At 42.8% G+C, this 18,105-nt stretch overlaps 1 protein-coding gene across 2 annotated transcripts in view; it reads left to right on the top strand.

Annotated features, from left to right (window-relative positions):
- LOC142584615 (uncharacterized) overlaps positions 1 to 18,105 on the top strand; it is an 81,740-nt gene that overhangs the window by 51,273 nt on the left and 12,362 nt on the right. For both annotated transcript variants that reach the window (XM_075694755.1, XM_075694759.1), the window contains exons 10-11: positions 9,612 to 9,706; positions 11,622 to 11,738. In XM_075694755.1, the coding sequence (XP_075550870.1) occupies positions 9,612 to 9,706; positions 11,622 to 11,738 (212 nt within the window). The remainder of the gene's footprint in view (positions 1 to 9,611; positions 9,707 to 11,621; positions 11,739 to 18,105) is intronic.

Genomic DNA, 18,105 nt, shown 5'->3' with positions numbered 1-18,105 from the left:
AGAGCGCCGGCTCGAGGCTGCAAGATAATCAAAATGGTAGCAATGGCGGTTCCAATTAATGCCGATTCGGACCTGTGGTCATAGGCAGCTTTCATTTGAGTTTTCATTTTCCCTGCGAAGGCAAGGGCCCAAGCTTTTCCCATCCCCTCCTCTCTCTTTATACATATGTGTGTGTGTGTGTGTGTAAATTGTTTTAGATGATGCATGTACACAAACATCTTCAATTTCCCAATGGCTTGCTCAGAGTCATGTGATTAAGTCACATTAAATATAAACTAAATTTATTTGTTTTACAAACTAAAACCATGATTTGATTATGCAGCACGCCATAATGGGGGACACATACCTGATTTATTTTCACCACCTGAAGACCTTGGTTAAAGCAAATTGTTTTCTTTGGCTCTTGAGCCATGATTAATTGGTAGTCAGATTCGGCAAGGAAAACATTTGTTCATTCAGACTATTGAGTTACACTGACAATTTACAGTTACTCGACACACAATCGTACATGCTACAGCCATAGCTGTTCTGGTCACTTGAGCTTTTCAGGGCAGCCAACTTACAGAATGGTGGAAAAGGTCCATTGCTAGAATTATGCATATCATGTATGTGTCTCGGCTGAAGTGCTCATCATCATCATCATCATCAGCCTGGTTACGCCCACTGCAGGGCAAAGGCCTCTCCCATATTTCTCCAACAACCCCGGTCATGTACTAATTGTGGCAATGCCGTCCCTGCAAACTTCTTAATCTAATCCGCCCACCTAACTTTCTGCCGCCCCCTGCTACGCTTCCCTTCCCTTGGGATCCAGTCCGTAACCCTTAATGACCATCGGTTATCTTCCCTCCTCATTACATGTCCTGCCCATGCCCATTTCTTTTTCTTGATTTCAACTAAGATGTCATTAACTCGCGTTTGTTCCCTCACCCAATCTGCTCTTTTCTTATCCCTTAATGTTACACCTATCATTCTTCTTTCCATAGCTCGTTGTGTCGTCCTCAATTTGAGTAGAACCCTTTTCGTAAGCCTCCAGGTTTCTGCCCCGTAGGTGAGTACTGGTAAGACACAGCTATTATATACTTTTCTCTTGAGGGATAACGGCAACCTGCTGTTCATGATTTGGGAATGCCTGCCAAACGCACTCCAGCCCATTCTTATTCTTCTGATTATTTCCGTCTCATGATCCGGATCCGCCGTCACTACCTGCCCTAAGTAGATGTATTCCCTTACCACTACCAGTGCCTCGCTACCTATCGTAAACGGCTGTTCTCTTCCGAGACTGTTAAACATTACTTTAGTTTTCTGCAGATTAATTTTCAGACCCACCCTTCTGCTTTGCCTCTCCAGGTCAGTGAGCATGCATTGCAATTGGCCTCCTGAGTTACTAAGCAAGGCAATGTCATCAGCGAATCGCAAGTTGCTAAGGTATTCTCCATTAACTTTTATCCCCAATTCTTCCCAATCCAGGTCTCTGAATACCTCCTGTAAACACGCTGTGAATAGCATTGGAGATATCGTATCTCCCTGCCTGACGCCTTTCTTTATTGGGATTTTTTTGTTGCTTGCTTTATGGAGGACTACGGTGGCTGTGGAGCCACTATAGATATCTTCCAGTATTTTTACATATGACTCATCTACACCCTGATTCCGTAATGCCTCCATGACTGCTGAGGTTTCGACTGAATCAAACGCTTTCTCGTAATCAATGAAAGCTATATATAACGGTTGCTTATATTCTGCACATTTCTCTATCACTTGATTGATAGTGTGAATATGGTCTATTGTTGAGTAGCCTTTACGGAATCCTGCCTGGTCCTTTGGTTGACAGAAGTCTAAGGTGTTCCTGATTCTATTTGCAATTACCTTAGTAAATACTTTGTAGGCAACAGACAGTAAGCTGATCGGTCTATAATTTTTCAAGTCTTTGGCGTCCCCTTTCTTATGGATTAGGATTATGTTAGCGTTCTTCCAAGATTCCGGTACGCTCGAGGTCATGAGGCATTGCGTATACAGGGTGGCCAGTTTCTCTAGAACAATCTGTCCACCATCCTTCAACAAATCTGCTGTTACCTGATCCTCCCCAGCTGCCTTCCCCCTTTGCATATCTCCTAAGGCTTTCTTTACTTCTTCCGGCATTACCTTCGGGATTTCGAATTCCTCTAGACTATTTTCTCTTCCATTATCGTTGTGGGTGCCACTGGTACTGTATAAATCTCTATAGAACTCCTCAGCCACTTGAACTATCTCATCCATATTAGTAATGATATTGCCGGCTTTGTCTCTTAACGCATACATCTGATTCTTGCCAATTCCTAGTTTCTTCTTCACTGTTTTTAGGCTTCCTTCGTTCCTGAGAGCATGTTCAATTCTATCCATATTATACTTCCTTATGTCAGCTGTCTTACGCTTGTTGATTAACTTCGAAAGTTCTGCCAGTTCTATTCTAGCTGTAGGGTTAGATGCTTTCATACATTGGCGTTTCTTGATCAGATCTTTCGTCTCCTGGGATAGTTTGCTGGTATCCTGCCTAACGGAGTTACCACCGACTTCCATTGCACACTCCTTAATGATGCCCACAAGATTGTCGTTCATTGCTTCAACACTAAGGTCCTCTTCCTGAGTTAAAGCTGAATACCTGTTCTGTAGCTTGATCTGGAATTCCTCTATTTTCCCTCTTACCGCTAACTCATTGATCGGCTTCTTATGTACCAGTTTCTTCCGTTCCCTCCTCAGGTCTAGGCTAATTCGAGTTCTTACCATCCTGTGGTCACTGCAGCGCACCTTGCCGAGCACGTCCACATCTTGTATGATGCCAGGGTTAGCGCAGAGTATGAAGTCTATTTAATTTCTAGTCTCGCCGTTCGGGCTCCTCCACGTCCACTTTCGGCTATCCCGCTTGCGGAAGAAGGTATTCATTATCCTCATATTATTCTGTTCCGCAAACTCTACTAATAACTCTCCCCTGCTATTCCTAGTGCCTATGCCATATTCCCCCACTGCCTTGTCTCCAGCCTGCTTCTTGCCTACCTTGGCATTAAAGTCGCCCATTAGTATAGTGTATTTAGTTTTCACTCTACCCACCGCCGATTCCACGTCTTCATAGAAGCTTTCGACTTCCTGGTCATCATGACTGGATGTAGGGGCGTAGACCTGTACAATCTTCATTTTGTACCTCTTATTAAGTTTCACAACAAGACCTGCCACCCTCTCGTTAATGCTATAGAATTCCTGTATGTTACCAGCTACATTCTTATTAACCAGGAATCCGACTCCTAGTTCTCTTCTATCCGCTAAGCCCCGGTAGCACAGGACGTGCCCGCTATTTAGCACTGTATATGCTTCTTTTGGCCTCCTAACTTCACTGAGCCCTATTATATCCCATTTACTGCCCTCTAATTCCTGCAATAGCACTGCTAGACTCGCCTCACTAGATAACGTTCTAGCGTTAAACGTTGCCAGGTTCATATTCCAATGGCGGCCTGTCCGGAGCCAGTGATTCTTAGCACTGGCTCCGGACTCATAGCGTTTCTTTAAACCGAAGCATTCTTAGTGAACCTTCCCAAACGTTCCTGACTGTGGCTGCTGCTGCAGTCTTGCCAAATAGCTCACAAAAAAATATTAAACGACCTTTTTTTTTCACATCCCTGTAAGTGGTCTGCCTTGCAAAGCTCTGCAGAACTTCAGAAACTCTTGGCCACACTCCAAACTTGTTCATTTAGCGGTGTTTACATGAATGATACAAGTTGCATGTTACATTCGTAGCGATCGCATTTGTGTAAACGACGGTAATGCACTAGGAAGGCGAATCACATTAATGCCGTAGGGGAGTGTAGTTTGAGACAGGGTGAGTTGTCTCGTGTGGCGCTGGCGTATCGCATTGAGGGAGGAAGAAGGCTGCCGCCATGTCCTCTCCGATCCACTCACTGGCACTACGCAAATCACCTGAAACAGGTTCCAGCTTGTTTCTAACGAAGGGGAAGGTGCCACATGTAAACACAGTCACGAAAAGTGAATACTGTCTTTCCTCGGCTACTTTGAGCTCTGAACCAGTGTCACAATCCCTGGGCCTGCTGTCCGGTTATAGTGTCTGCAATGGCACAGGCTTCCATCTCTGCCTGCGACACACTGATCCTCAGAGTGGTTCTAAACAAATTTGTTTATTTCGACGATTGACACGTGCATTGTGCACGTTTGTTGATGTTGTGGAAGAATGACGGAGACTGAAGGTGGACAGAGCTATTACATATGCAAACAAGAAAATATTTAATTACTCTGAGTTGGAAAAAGTTGAAAAAACGCAATAGTTGTTTCTTAAGAACGGGTAAATTCCCCACATCCCCAAACAGCTTTCGGCCCATTGCCCTGACAAGCTGTTTGGCGAAATCATATGAAAGTGTCGTAAATGCGTGATTAACATTCACACTTGATATACGGAACTTTATTGATTTTCATCAATGCGTGTATAAAAAAGGGTGTTCAATGACGGACCACCTCGTCCAACTTGAATGCGAAATATGTGAAGCATTCTTACACAAACAGCACTGCCTGGCAGTGTTCTTCTATCTAGAAAATGCGTATGACACCACGTGGAGATTTGGAATCTTACATGACCTCACTGCGTTAGGAATCTGTGGCATAATGCTAAACTGTCTCGCTGATTTTATGTCCAACAGAACATTCCAAATCCGTCTAGGCACTGTGCTCTCGCACACATTTATCCAGGAAAACGGCGTGCCACAAGGTTGTGTACTTAGCACAACACTCTTTATAGTAAAAATGAACTCTGTTAACAAAGTCATCCTCCCCTCTGTTATGCACTCCATATACGTCGATGATCTGCAAAAAGCATGCTGCACCTCAAACTTACCAACATGTGAAAGGCAGCTCCAGATAACAATAAATAAACTAATGGAGTGGGCTGAGAAAAATGGCTTCCACTTTCCTACTAAAAAAACTGTTACAGTGCTATTCTCGCAAAAACGAGGATTGTACTTAGACCCGGTTTTAAAATTGAATGATGTCACTCTGCCAGTAAAACAAGAATATAAATTCTCGGGAGTAATCTTTGACAAAAAACTAAACTTCCTAGCCCACATTAAAACACTAAAGATTAAGGCAAATAAAGCATTGAATATCCTCAAAGTTTTATCTCATAAGCACTGGGGTTCTGACCGAACGTGTCTTTTACATATTTACCGGTCTCTTATGCGTAGCCTCTTAGACTACAGCTCCGTGGTTTACGGTTCAGCCAGATAGTCCTACATCCAACGACTTGATCCAGTACACAACCTTGGACTGCGACTGCCAAGTGGTGCCTATAGGACATGACCTATTCAAAGATTATACATTGAGTGTAATGAACCCTCCTTACAGCAGCGCAGAGCATTACTCACTTTTTCTTACGTACTCAGAATTCAGTCATCACCACAACACATATGCTACACTATCCTCACATAATGCAACTCACGCTTACACTATACAAATAAACCAAACACGATTAGGCCACTTGTCTGCAGTATGAGCAATATTGTTGGGATTATGACATTCCTCATGAAGTCCTCCAGATTGCTGAAAAACCACAACGGTTGCTCCCGTGGTACGATTTCACACAGTTATTTGACTGGACGTTAACACATCTAAAGAAAAGAGACACCCCACAAGAACACTTTATACAAGAATTCCGTGCTGTTCAGGACAAATATCAAAATGACATGAAATATTACATTTATGGCTCTAAAACAAAAGAACACGTGGGTGTGGGGGCTGTAATGGAAAATTGGGAAACAAGTATTCGATTGCCACAGCACGCCTCTGTTTTCGCGGCCGAAGTATACGCTATATGGGTTGTTGTTAAAAAGATTATCACTGATAAACACAAAAATGCAGTCATATACACTGATTCTTTAAGCACACTGAAGGCTCTGCATCTGAAACCTGAGTGTGAACCCCCCTGATAGAAGAGACATTTTAAACATGGTGGCGCTTAACAAATACGGGAGGTCAATTCATTTCTGCTGGGTTCCAAGCCATGTTGGGATACCGGGTAACGAAGCAGCTGATAGATGTGCATTGATGGCAGCGTACAAAGACATAACAAACACAACACTTCCATATAAAGATAGCGTCCGTACGATTATAAAAGCTTTAACGTCAAAATGGCAAAATGAATGGGACCATTGTGCCGACAACAAGCTACATCTCACTAAGCCCATAGTTGATGAGAGGAAGTCATGTTATCATCAGGAATGGTTCTTCGAATTAGTTTTATGCCGATTACACATTGGGCACTCACACCTCACACACAATTATTTAATTACGAAAGAAGACACACCAACATGCGAGAAATGCCAAGAACCACTAACGGTTATGCATATATTACTGACATGTACACACATTGAAAAACAGAGACAAAACCTTTTGCACAACCTATATCAACTACACATACCTTTACACCCTGCTTTAATTTTAGGTGATGATCCACTAGTCCCACTATCTGACGTTCATAAATTTCTAGACGACACAGGATTTTTACATAAAGTATAGATTACTAACACAGCCTTTTCCTTCTTAAACTGGATTTTAAAACACCTCGTGTTTGGCGCAGCATAGCCTTAGCCACTTTTGCGCCAATAAACCACATTTAACTAACTAGCTACTCTAAGAGGGCAGCGAGCAAAGAAACAAAGCGAAATACGTAACAGTAAACAAAGAGCACACAAGAGCTCAACAAAATAGATTATGCAAGTTGAAAAGAAGGGAAAAGAACTATATGTTGGGAAGACAAGGAATCAAACAATACAAAAGAAAAACACAGTCTTCTACAACCCCTATTTTGACACCGGATACTCATTCCTCGTGGCTTGCCGTCCGACATTACATGAGTGGTAGTGGTCCGAGCTGAATGTGCCATGGGCATCACAACACCAGGCGACTGGGCAAAGGTGACGTTTTGTAAAAGCTTCAATGATTTATTTAGAACATGATGAAAGTTTGAGTGTGGAAGAGATAGAATTATAAGATATATGGTGGGCTCCTTAAGTAGGCTCGACGTAACAATGGATGCAGTCAGATGACCCCAGGGCCTATGAAGGTCTAGGCGGAAAGAAGCGTGGCTTTCCCTTTGATTGGCTGCCGGTCACGTGGCATCCGCAACTGTTTCGCATTGGCCATCAAGTCACTGAACCAAGTTTATGCTTTTTTCAGTGAAGAGGTCATTCCCTTGATGCAGGTGTGTAGAAACCTTTCCCCGCTGTGATAACTCAAGACAGAAATAATATTCTCAATGTTCCCTCAGAGGGCGATCGACGTCATCAGTGCTCCATGTGACTGCTGTTTTCCATGATGCTTGAGAGAGGGGTGCATTCTTCTACCTTGTAACTTGTAACTGTCAACCCCGAAGGTAAGCTTGTCGACACAATGTCCTTTCTTCCTGGCCATGTGACTTCGATAGGTTCTTAGCAGATGGGCCATGTCATGACTCAGCATTCAAACACACACCATGTCACACCAAACACAATGGACACACCTTGCAGAAATCCATATTGCAGTTGGAACTGGTAGGCCAGCAGGCGCTATGCCATTCCCACATACACAAGGCATGAGTTACGCACCGCACTAATTCGATTCTTGCAAAATTAGTGTCGTAACAGTGCTACCGTGTTACCCGCCCCATGTGCAGAGTGGGCCGAATGGGCTACCTCGAACATGACAGTAATGGAAAATCGTGAAAACAGAAGAAAGAAAAAAGCTCTTTAATGACCATAACATAATCCATCAGCTAGTTAGTTCTTATGCAGACGAGTCAATTCGGTGTTACTTGACGGCAATCCAGTGATGTCAGTCGACAACGTTGGGCCCGAGGAAACGGACTACTGTGGTAAACAATGTGCTCCTGCATCCGACTTGAATGCATGACACTTCTTCCACTTTAGGCTTCATGAAGGTAATCTGGGTGAGGATGGGTCGAAGACACTGGGCCCAATGAAGTGCTTTGCTGCACTACTGCGATCGATTTCAGCCACCAGTGCAAGCCCACGATGCTTTTTTCCATCTGCGCCAACAACTGGCCAAACTTTGGCAGCCTGCACAGCCGAAAATTCGCTACTCCTTCCTTACATTGCCAGCCACTCGGTTCAAGAAAAGGCCACACCTATATATCACCAGTGTCGCACACTGGGAAAATGAGGCTTCCAGGATTAACGACACGTGCTCACACATGAAGTTCATTTTCCATTTTTGCTCCCACTTGAAAGGATCAAAAGGACCCCCGCCCCCTCATTCTGCCCTTGCTAATACACCTAACACCCTTATATTTGATTATTTGGATTCTGTCATCCACCACCTCCGTGCGTCAACTTTATTTGATTTTCCTATTGCGTGTGTGTGTGTGTAAGGGGAGGGGGAAGAAGTTTCGTGGCCACTTGTTTCCATCAAGAGGCCCTGATAGTTAATGCCCTTACAAATACAAGTCACATTGTTCAAACGCTGGCTCTAGAGACATCCCTTGTTTGACTCTACTTTTGATCACTTCACATGGATTGAAGAGCGAGAGGTACAGTAGTGGGATCACAGCTCAGCAAAGAAAATTGCCGTAACTTGCAATGCAACTATGATGCTGCTAGAAAAGGGTGTGGTCTCAATGACCTATCCCTACAGCTAGCGGCATGCTTTCATCATGTACCTTGCAAATGTCCCTAGTAAATTGTGCTAATATTTGCTACTGCACCCCCAACTTGGTTATTGTTCAGGTGTCAGTCATTACAGGGGGGGCTTGCCCCAGTGCCCCAATGTAGTTGATGCCTATGCCTGCGGTCTTGTCAACAAGTCCGAAAAATCATCAAATACAAAATCGAATACATTGGCTGTATGGGGTACATTGCGTCGAAGCAAAGGTGTCCCAATTGTGAAAAATCAGGCATCCGAAAAGTCATTCATTGACTGTATTTTGACATTGAGCATGCATATAAGCCTCTGCTCTTGGTAAGCATGTCTTTGTCAGTAATTTGGAAATGTGATTTATTAATCAAGCTTAACTTAACCTAATCTTCCTGTTTAGTGTCCCTTTAAGCATGAAATGTTTCATCAGATTAGGATATTATATGTTATAAATATTAGAATGGGAGTGTATTGTTTAACCTATGCAGCAACACTTGCTCCTGCGATGCAGTGCTTTCAAGGCTCTGTGGGAGGAACTCCTGAGCTGCTACCGCACGCACTGGCTGCCAGCCAGCTGCACCAAGGCTCTATTATGGCCACGCAGTGCCCCGTGCATGCAGAAGGCAGCTCATAAAACAGTGTGCAACTTCCTTGGGCAGTAGGGTTTTGCGACCCGGATTCTCTACGTGACCTAACAGTGCTGGTATGTGGGGTCAGATGACAAACTGTCTCGAGGATGTCACTCCACAAGCAAACTATGGATATTTTTACCTAGTCACACTGTTGTAAATATGTAAATCATTCTCCTTTATCATCTCTGCTATCCTCTCTCCCTGTCCTTTTACTACATATAGCGTACAAATGTGTGACATTTACATGTAAATGTGATACTGCTTTTAGCCATAGGGTTTGTTTGGCCATTTTTTGACCTTACTGAATTTGTTCTCTTTCTATAGGAGGAGGTTGTAAGGACGTATGAACAGTTGCTTGAAAAAGAAATCAACCCAAAGCTGCTAACTATTTTCCCTTCAGTGCCAAAATCCCCTCTCAGGTTTGTTACTTTATTTGAACTTTATGAGCTGTAAGTGTGTCATTTTTTGAGGCAGCATTTCCCAATATGATGGTTAGCAGACAGAGCTCTCTGCATTTCTAGTAGTCTGTGAAGCCTTTTAAAGTGAAGCTTTCTTTGCCTCTTCCTTTGACTTTCCCACTGCTGCTGCTGCTGCTGTGGCTGCTGCTGTCTGGCACACTGCGTCAGGGGGTGGTTCAGAGCGTGTATATACATGGAAGGAGCATGGCAGAGAAGAAAAGAGATGCGAGAAATTCGTTTGGACCGCACCACGTTAAATGTGCACAATGCCCTCTGGAGCTCCCTGGGTGTCGCCACATTAGCCTCTTGACAGGTGTAATTATCTGTGACCCCCCGCAAGCTTTTACCTTTGTACTAACGTGCAAGTCCAGAGGGGACATATATAAAACTGTAGAGAGGCGGGAGGGGAAGAGGCAGTTCCTATACAAGGGGCAGTGACGTGAGAAGGCAAGGGAACCCTACTACATACTATACGACAGTGGTTGCGGGGAAACTGGATAACCTTAAGTTCAAGGTACGATACGGTACATTCCTGATATTTCTGAAAAATAAACACCATGAAAATATGTCAAGCGGACAAATTATGCAGGGCGTGCAAAAGCAAAGCCACATTAATAATAAAGCGCACCACAGGGTCCAGGCGACACTACAGAAGCGGTCGACCATCAAATCAACACTTCTGTGCCCGCCACGGTAGCTTTGCGGCAGTGGCATTGCTCAAGGTTGTGGATTTGATCCTGACCGCGACAGCCGCCTTTTGACGAGGCCGAAACAGAAAATGCACGTGCACTTAGAATTTGGGACACGTTAAAGAACACCACAGTGTCAAAATTAATCCAGAGATCGCCACTGCAGCGTGCCTCATAATCCGATTGTGGTTTTGGCATGTACAGTCCCGTAATCCAATTCAAGTTTAATACTTCTGCCACGATGCAATGTGCCATATGAGGTAATGACAATGCTCAACCCCATCAAAGGTTGTGAAGTATGGTGCACAACAACGCCTCAAGCAAACACCTCTCCCTGTGTGTTCTCTGTGTACTACGCAGACAAATAGCAGTGGTGCATGCAAGGTAACGTTTAACATCAACTCACCACTTTCGTGTTACACTAAATGTTGACGAAATTAAGCTTTCCTCATCAACATCACCGCTAATTATCGCCAATCAAAGCAACCAGCACAGAAAGCTTCGCTTACATCGATTGCCACAGTGCATGGGATCTGCATAATTTTTAAATCATCAATGAATATGTATAAGAGACTTAACGAATTTAAGGTGCACAACTTTAGTGAAGGTGTGCAGCTTACATTTCAGGGCTGTATTAAGAGTACAAGTGGAACAACATATATGTCCATTCAGCAATTTATGGTGCTGCTGAAAGTAACAAACATGCAGCTTATGATTTTTTTTTCTTTCGAAAGTTTAGTATTTCCAAAAAGAATATCTCCAATGTAGGCAACAGAGCTTCCTTGCTTGGCTCAAAGAGAAACCCTCATGCATAATCAAGAGTTCCTATCAAGACAGATGGTAGACTTCCAGGACTCAAACTTACATGCCAAAACGAGGCAATAATCTTTAACATAATTTTGGGTGAGGATTCATACAGCAGAGGAATATTTCAGCTACCATTGGCCACATATTTTTTTTTCCACCCCTTCAGATAGCCCTAAAATTTTTGCAAATGATGTGATTAAGTGCACTCAGCTTCATACATTTAAAACAAGTTTGAAAATTTCGTGACGCAATGGGCTTTGTTTCTTGGTTGGACTGAGAACTTTTCTGTACTCTGGTATGTGCATGTTTACAGAGGACAATCAGCTAAAAACAGAGTATCAAAAGAAGTTCTGCTTTTGGTTTAATTTACTTGTTTCTAGAGTTCAGCTTCAAGATGCCTCCAAGTCTGGTGGGCCATGTGCCATGTACATTCAGGGCACACCCGATTTCTCTCGCCCTGGAATATTCTACGTCAATGCCGCCGACCTGACCCGATCGTGAGTAGTTTTTTAATCCTTTGCAGATAATGTTAAGGAGGACTTTGATTCTGTTATGTTTGTGAGCTGTTGGTTTACATGGTTAACCCTTTGAGGGTCAGTGACGTAAATATACGGCGCCGCGAACAAGCCCAAAATGGTCGATGCCGTATATCTACAGCGCCGTCTGTGCGTTTAAAAATCATGCCTATTTCCTAACTTTTTCTTTTCTAGCATGTGCTGCCACTATGTGGGAATACAGGGAATTTTTTCCTCGTGCCTCCCTCTCTCGGTTTTCGCTGCATGGTTTGTTTTAGAGCTAGTTTGCTCCAGCATGTCTATATACTACCACTTGCGCGTTGGCATGCGCGCAGGTGGGCGGCGGTTTGGGTTTTGTTCCACGGGCAGTTTCGGCTTCTTGCACTCGCAATTCTGATGGCTATCTCGTTACTAATCGCTCAAAGGGCAACCGCCTGTTTCTCGCTCGTTTAGTGCTCACAGGGGTGTGCATAGGAAGGATGCCGCCCTGCATGCGTTTCCTTTTCTCTTCTTTCTTTCTTTTTTGGAGATGCCCGAAAACTAATTGCCATTGGTTGCTGATAAGATGAAGATTCGGAGAAGATTGTCACACATTTTGCTTTTTTAACGGGCACACTACCACAAAATTATCTTGAGTGCGCTCACCTACGCAGTTTGATTACATTATGTACATAAACATTAGTGTAAGAGCAGGAACATTTGAGAGTTGCGAAATATTCTTGTGTGCTCATTTTCTAAGCCTTGAACTATGTGTATAACAGTGCGTCAAATTTTTTATTCTTATAAGTTTCTTTACTTTTTTTATTGTTATTCATGAATAAACAATACGTATATACCAACACCAAATATTTTTTTCGAAGTAGCTCCCTCAGAAGAATTGGAATCGGCAAAAATAAAAAAAATCGACCCACAAAGGGTTAAACAATACTTAAAGATCTGTTAAAAAAACACTGAAACGAAATGAGGAACATCACTTTTTAAAAGCTGCACTCACCGTGCTCACCTAACAAGTTTAGAGGGGGTGTTGAGTAAACCCATAGTAATTGAGACCAAAAGCAGACGGTGTGCAGCAGCATAACAGTGGCTTAATTGTACCGAGTGTGTTAAACAAGAATTTAGGATAAAGTAATGATTATTGGAATTTGAAGTGCATCTTTGTACGCTATAATCAAATCAAATTACATTTGTCAGACAGAAAGCGGCAAGACATATTAAATGTTGCTTTGGTAGCACTGATAGGCAGTCATGCTGCTGTATGCAACTGGGTTCATTCTTTCACTTAATTTTCTCAGTGCAGCATGCACAAAATGACGAAGAAAGAGGAATAAAAATATTTCTTGGTCTAAAGTAGACAAATAAGAAAGATGCCTCGTCGTGCACAGTGGAGTGAAAAGCTTTTTGTTAAACTAGTATGTGAAAGAGACATCTTAAATTTTGTCCTTGTTTTTTTGTTTAAAGGTATGTTTAAAAGCTGACACGTATGCGAAATGGGCTTGTTGGTTTATCTTGAATGGCAGTAGTTGAGCTCTTAGTAAAGACGAGGACAAAAATGGAGACACATGGACACGCGGGCGCTACACATAACAATGAAGTTTAATTCCTTGACAGAGCCGAACAAAAGTGCCTTTGAATACATGTCACCGACCACGTGAACCATGTTGCCACCGGAGAGCAAGATGACAGGATAGAGTGTACAAACATGAATTAAAATTTAGTTACACATGCGCGAAAATTTCAGTTATTTATCTGACATTGCTAAGGAAGTATTGCTGATACAGGAACCACCGTGATAGTCAATCTGCTCACTCTCAATTCTTACACACACAAGCATGGCTATGAATAGCTAGAAAAACATCTGAAGGCATTTTATTAACTTTGTAGTTATGCTCCTTAAGCCTTTCATTCACGCACCATCCCATTTGCCCAATGTAACAATGGTTGCAGTGCAGTGGTATGCAATAGACGGCTCCCTATTTTCATTCAACAAACTTATTTTTATGCATCTTTTTACTACTTTTCTTTGCTTTCTCAGTCAGATCAGTTGCCGTACACAAACTACCCAGCTTGCTAGGTGCTCAGAACACAACCTGTACATTGTCTAGAGCAACTATTTTCTTTAGATTCTGTGAAACTTGGTGAATATACGGAATGATGGCTACATTACGCTTCTCAAAAGGCGGCCCAACGTTTGTGTTGGAACCACCGAGACCGGTTTTTTTTACGTCGGAGGACCCCTTCTGCGACTGATACTATAATGTCAGTTGAATAACCGGACTTTAAAGCAGTGCAACTTGCTCGTTGAAGCTAGATGGCACTAAATGGCAACACGACTTGTCAATTGCGTTGTTAAAGCACATCTTAGTGATACTACATTTTACCAGTTTAGAATGGTTGGAATGAAATGCTAAAAATGCTTTAGCGATCCTGGGTACACAACATCAACAGGTGAGGTGATGAGTGCACACTAATTTCCTGTCTAGGAACCCAGTGGTTCCGTTAAGAGGCACTTCGACGGTCAGAACAAGGGAGGAAAGACAATTACGTATAACCAATACAATGTCATCACATTCTTTCTGAAAATGCTCAAAGGGCATTCTAAAGGATCTAAGGCTAAGGGACAGGCCGCAGTCCAACTTTGCTAGAAACAAATTGGTCAAAACGGGAGCAAGACAGGAGCCAATACAGACTCCTTTCTTTTGTAACAAAGGAATGTTATTCTATTGGGTGAAGGTCGAACAAAGGTAAAAGTTAAGCATCTCTAAAAAACCACCGACGGAGACATTAGCTTCACAAGAAAATTTTACGGATCTGTATTCACCAATGCATTCCTCAACACAATGCAACATTTCATCATGTGGCAAGGAATAGTATAAGTCGGTCACAGCAACCGAAAAGGCCTTCAGGCCAACGTCTGCATGGGTATTTAAAAATTCAAACACTTGATCAGAATTCTTTACCAGAAACGGGTCTTTGATTTCCAACCATCTTAACATGTCATATAGGTAAATATGACACAACTTGCTATTTCCATGTGCCTTTCTCCGAAATCATGATCCTATAAGGGATCCCCTCTTTGTGCATTTTGGCACTGAAATATACATCAAATGACATGCTTTCAGAGTTTTCAATACTTTTGTGCAATTTATCAAGACCCGCGTTATTCCAAAGTTCCACCGGGTGAGCTTTTACTTTAGGCAACGAAACTGACCTACGCTCATTGAAAATGGCTCACACAGCCTCGTTAGCCTTTCTAAAAAAACTTTTACATGAACATAGAGCAAAACCGCCCTTTTTATTTGCAGAAAGGACAAAGAGGGAGTGATCATTAAGATAGGATGAAATACGCTTCACTGGAAGGCTGCAGGACGGAGGCTTATACCGATGCAGGACATTCACTCCCTCAGAATTTAGCTTGTGTGTTTCCTTCTCAGGAACTTGCTTTGAAACTTGACGTACAAGAGAAAGAAGCTCAGCATTTGGCCTCTTAGAGCCTACCCCAAACATTGGTCTGAGTTCAAGGACGCGGCTCACGTAGTCTGCTTCCCACATGCTTCAACGGTCTTCCAGTGAAGCGTGTTTCGTCCCATCTTAATGATCACTCTCTCTGTGTGCTTTCCATAGATAAAGAGGGCAGTTTTGCTTTATCTTCACTTTAAAACATTTTTAGAAAGTCTAACGAGGCTTTCAGCTGTCTTTAATGAGCGTAGGAAGGTTTCATAGCCTAAAGTAAAAGCTCGCGTGGTGGAACTTTGCAACAACCTGGCTCTTGATAAATTGCACAACAGTATCGAAAACTGTGAAAGCATGTCATTATATGTATCTTACAGTGCCAAAACGCACAAGGAGGGGATCCCGTTTAGGGTCATCATTTTGGAGAAAGGCACTTGGCAAAAGCAAGTCGCGATGTATCTTAATGACATGTTAAGACGGTGGGAAATCAAAGACCCGTTTCTTGTAAATAATTCTGATCAAGTGATTGAACTTGTAAAGGCCCATGCAGACATTGGCCTAAAGGCCTTTTCAGTTGACGTGATAGACTAATACAATTAAACCTCCACATAACAAACTTCAATATAACGAAATTCTCAATATAATGAAGTATTTAACTTTTCATAACATCTTGTCTATAGAACACCATGCATTTAGAACCTCAGTATAACGAAGTGTGTTTGTATGTGATTTCAATATAACGAAATTTCACAGCCACCACAAAGGGATGCCGAGACAATAAATAGAAACTTCCGCGGATGCAGATGGTCAAATGATCGAATTACAAGCGGCTGCTTGCAAACGCACCTCTCAAATCGCGTGCGGCATGACAACAGTGATCGCCATAATGGAGTCGCATCATGTTTCTATAAAGTCCAAGTGCGATAATATCCTATCGCACGCTGTGCACTGTGTGCTTTAGGTGCGAGTGTAAGTGCGTGAGAGTGAGACAAGAAAGATGGTGGCTTCATGAGTGCTGCCTTCCCGCGCGAGCAAAGGCAAAGAGGGGGAGGGGAGTGAGCTTGCGGTAATTCAATCAAGCACATGTGACGGGGTAAGGTGGCGCGCATCTCAGCCATGGCTGCACATGGCTGTAAGCGCGGCTGAGCGCATACACAGCCGCACACCCTGCTTTAGAGGTAATCTGCTGCGTGTGCAAAGAGTGCGCATGCTGAGAGGGCATGGCACCTTGTAAGCTGTCTTCCCACACGTTTATTATTGGAGGTTGCGTAATCTCAAGTTTCGGTGACCCGTTAATCTCAAGTTTCGGTGACCCGTTAGAGTGAGAGGCAGATGAAGCATTCGCTCCCCACTGCCTGCGCCTTTCCTGGTAGTGTCGTTGTAGTGCAGACGACGCTATCAGCCATGGGGGCGAAGTGCACGCGATAGTGTGGCTGGCTTTGCTTAATCGCACTGCTGATGTGAAGAGATGGTCGACATACGTGGCATAAAACAGTATTATTCGTTGCCGACTCCCAAATTTATCAAAATGAATTGTTTTCTTATTCAAGTTTGCTCTTTTTGATTGCCCAATAATTTGGAAAATTCTGCGACCTTTTTCCATGTAAGAAAAATATTGGCGACTGCTTATTTGCATAAAAGGTCAAATTTCCATGCAACAAAATTTCGATATAACAAAGCAAATTGCCAATTTTATCGACTTCATTATATCGAGGTTTAACTGCACTATTCCTTGCCACATGATGAAATGTTATGTTGTGTCGAGAAATGCATTGATGAATATGGATCCGTAAAATTTTCTTGTGAGGCTAGTGTCTCCGTCGGTGGTTTTCTAGAGATGCTTAACCTTTACCTTTGTTCGACCTTCATCCAATGGAATAACCTTCCCCTGTTACAAAAGAAAGGAGTCTGTATTGGCTCCTGTCTTGCTCCCATGTTAACCGATTTGTTTCTAGCAAAGTTTGACAGTGGCCTGTCCCTTAGCCTTGGATCCTTTAGTAATTGCATGCAAATCTTTAGATATGTAGACGATTTTATTGTGTTTTTAGATTGATCCTTTGAGCATTTCCAGAAAGAATGTGATGACATCGTATTGGTTATACGTAATTGTCTTTCCTCCCTTGTTCTGATCGTCGAACTGCCTCTTAACGGAACCATTGGGTGTCCTAGACAGGAAATTAGTGTGCACTCATCACCGCACCTGTTGATGTTGTGCACCCAGGACCGCTAAAGCACTTTTAGCATTTCATTACAACCATTCTAAACTGGTAAAATGTAGTATCACTAAGATGTGCTTTAACAACGCACTTGACAAGTGGTGTTGCCATTTAGTGCCCTCTAGCTTCAATTAGCAAGTTTCACTGCTTTAAAGTCCAGTTATTCAACTGACATTATAGTATCAGTCGCTGAAGGGGTCCTATGACGAAAAAAAACTGGTCTTGGCGTTTCCAACATGAACACTGGGCCTCCTTTTGAGAAGCAATGGGTTGCCATCATTCTGTATATTCATCAAGTTTCGCACAATCTAAAGAAAATAGTTGCTCTAGACAATGTACAGGTTGTGTTCTGAGCACCTAGCAAGCTGGGTAGTTTGTGTAGGGCAACTGGGAAAGTAAAGTAGTAAGAAGGTGCACAAAAATAAGTTTGTTGAATGCAAGTAGGGAGCCATCTATTGCATACCATTGCACTGCAGCCGTTTTTACATTGGGAAAATCGGACGAAGCGTGAATGAAAGGTTTAAGGAGCGTAACTACAAAGTCAATAAAACGCCTTCAGATGTTTTTCTAGCTATTCATTGACATGCTTGTGTGTGTGTCCCCCTCTTCGATAAAACGGGGATAGTAGGAAGCAGAAAGTGTGAAATCACCTGTTTAATGATTGAGAGTGAGCAGATCGACTA

This window comes from Dermacentor variabilis, chromosome 1 (assembly GCF_050947875.1).
Source record: "Dermacentor variabilis isolate Ectoservices chromosome 1, ASM5094787v1, whole genome shotgun sequence".
Taxonomy (NCBI): domain Eukaryota; kingdom Metazoa; phylum Arthropoda; class Arachnida; order Ixodida; family Ixodidae; genus Dermacentor; species Dermacentor variabilis.
This window is presented reverse-complemented; position numbering and strand designations above follow the sequence as displayed.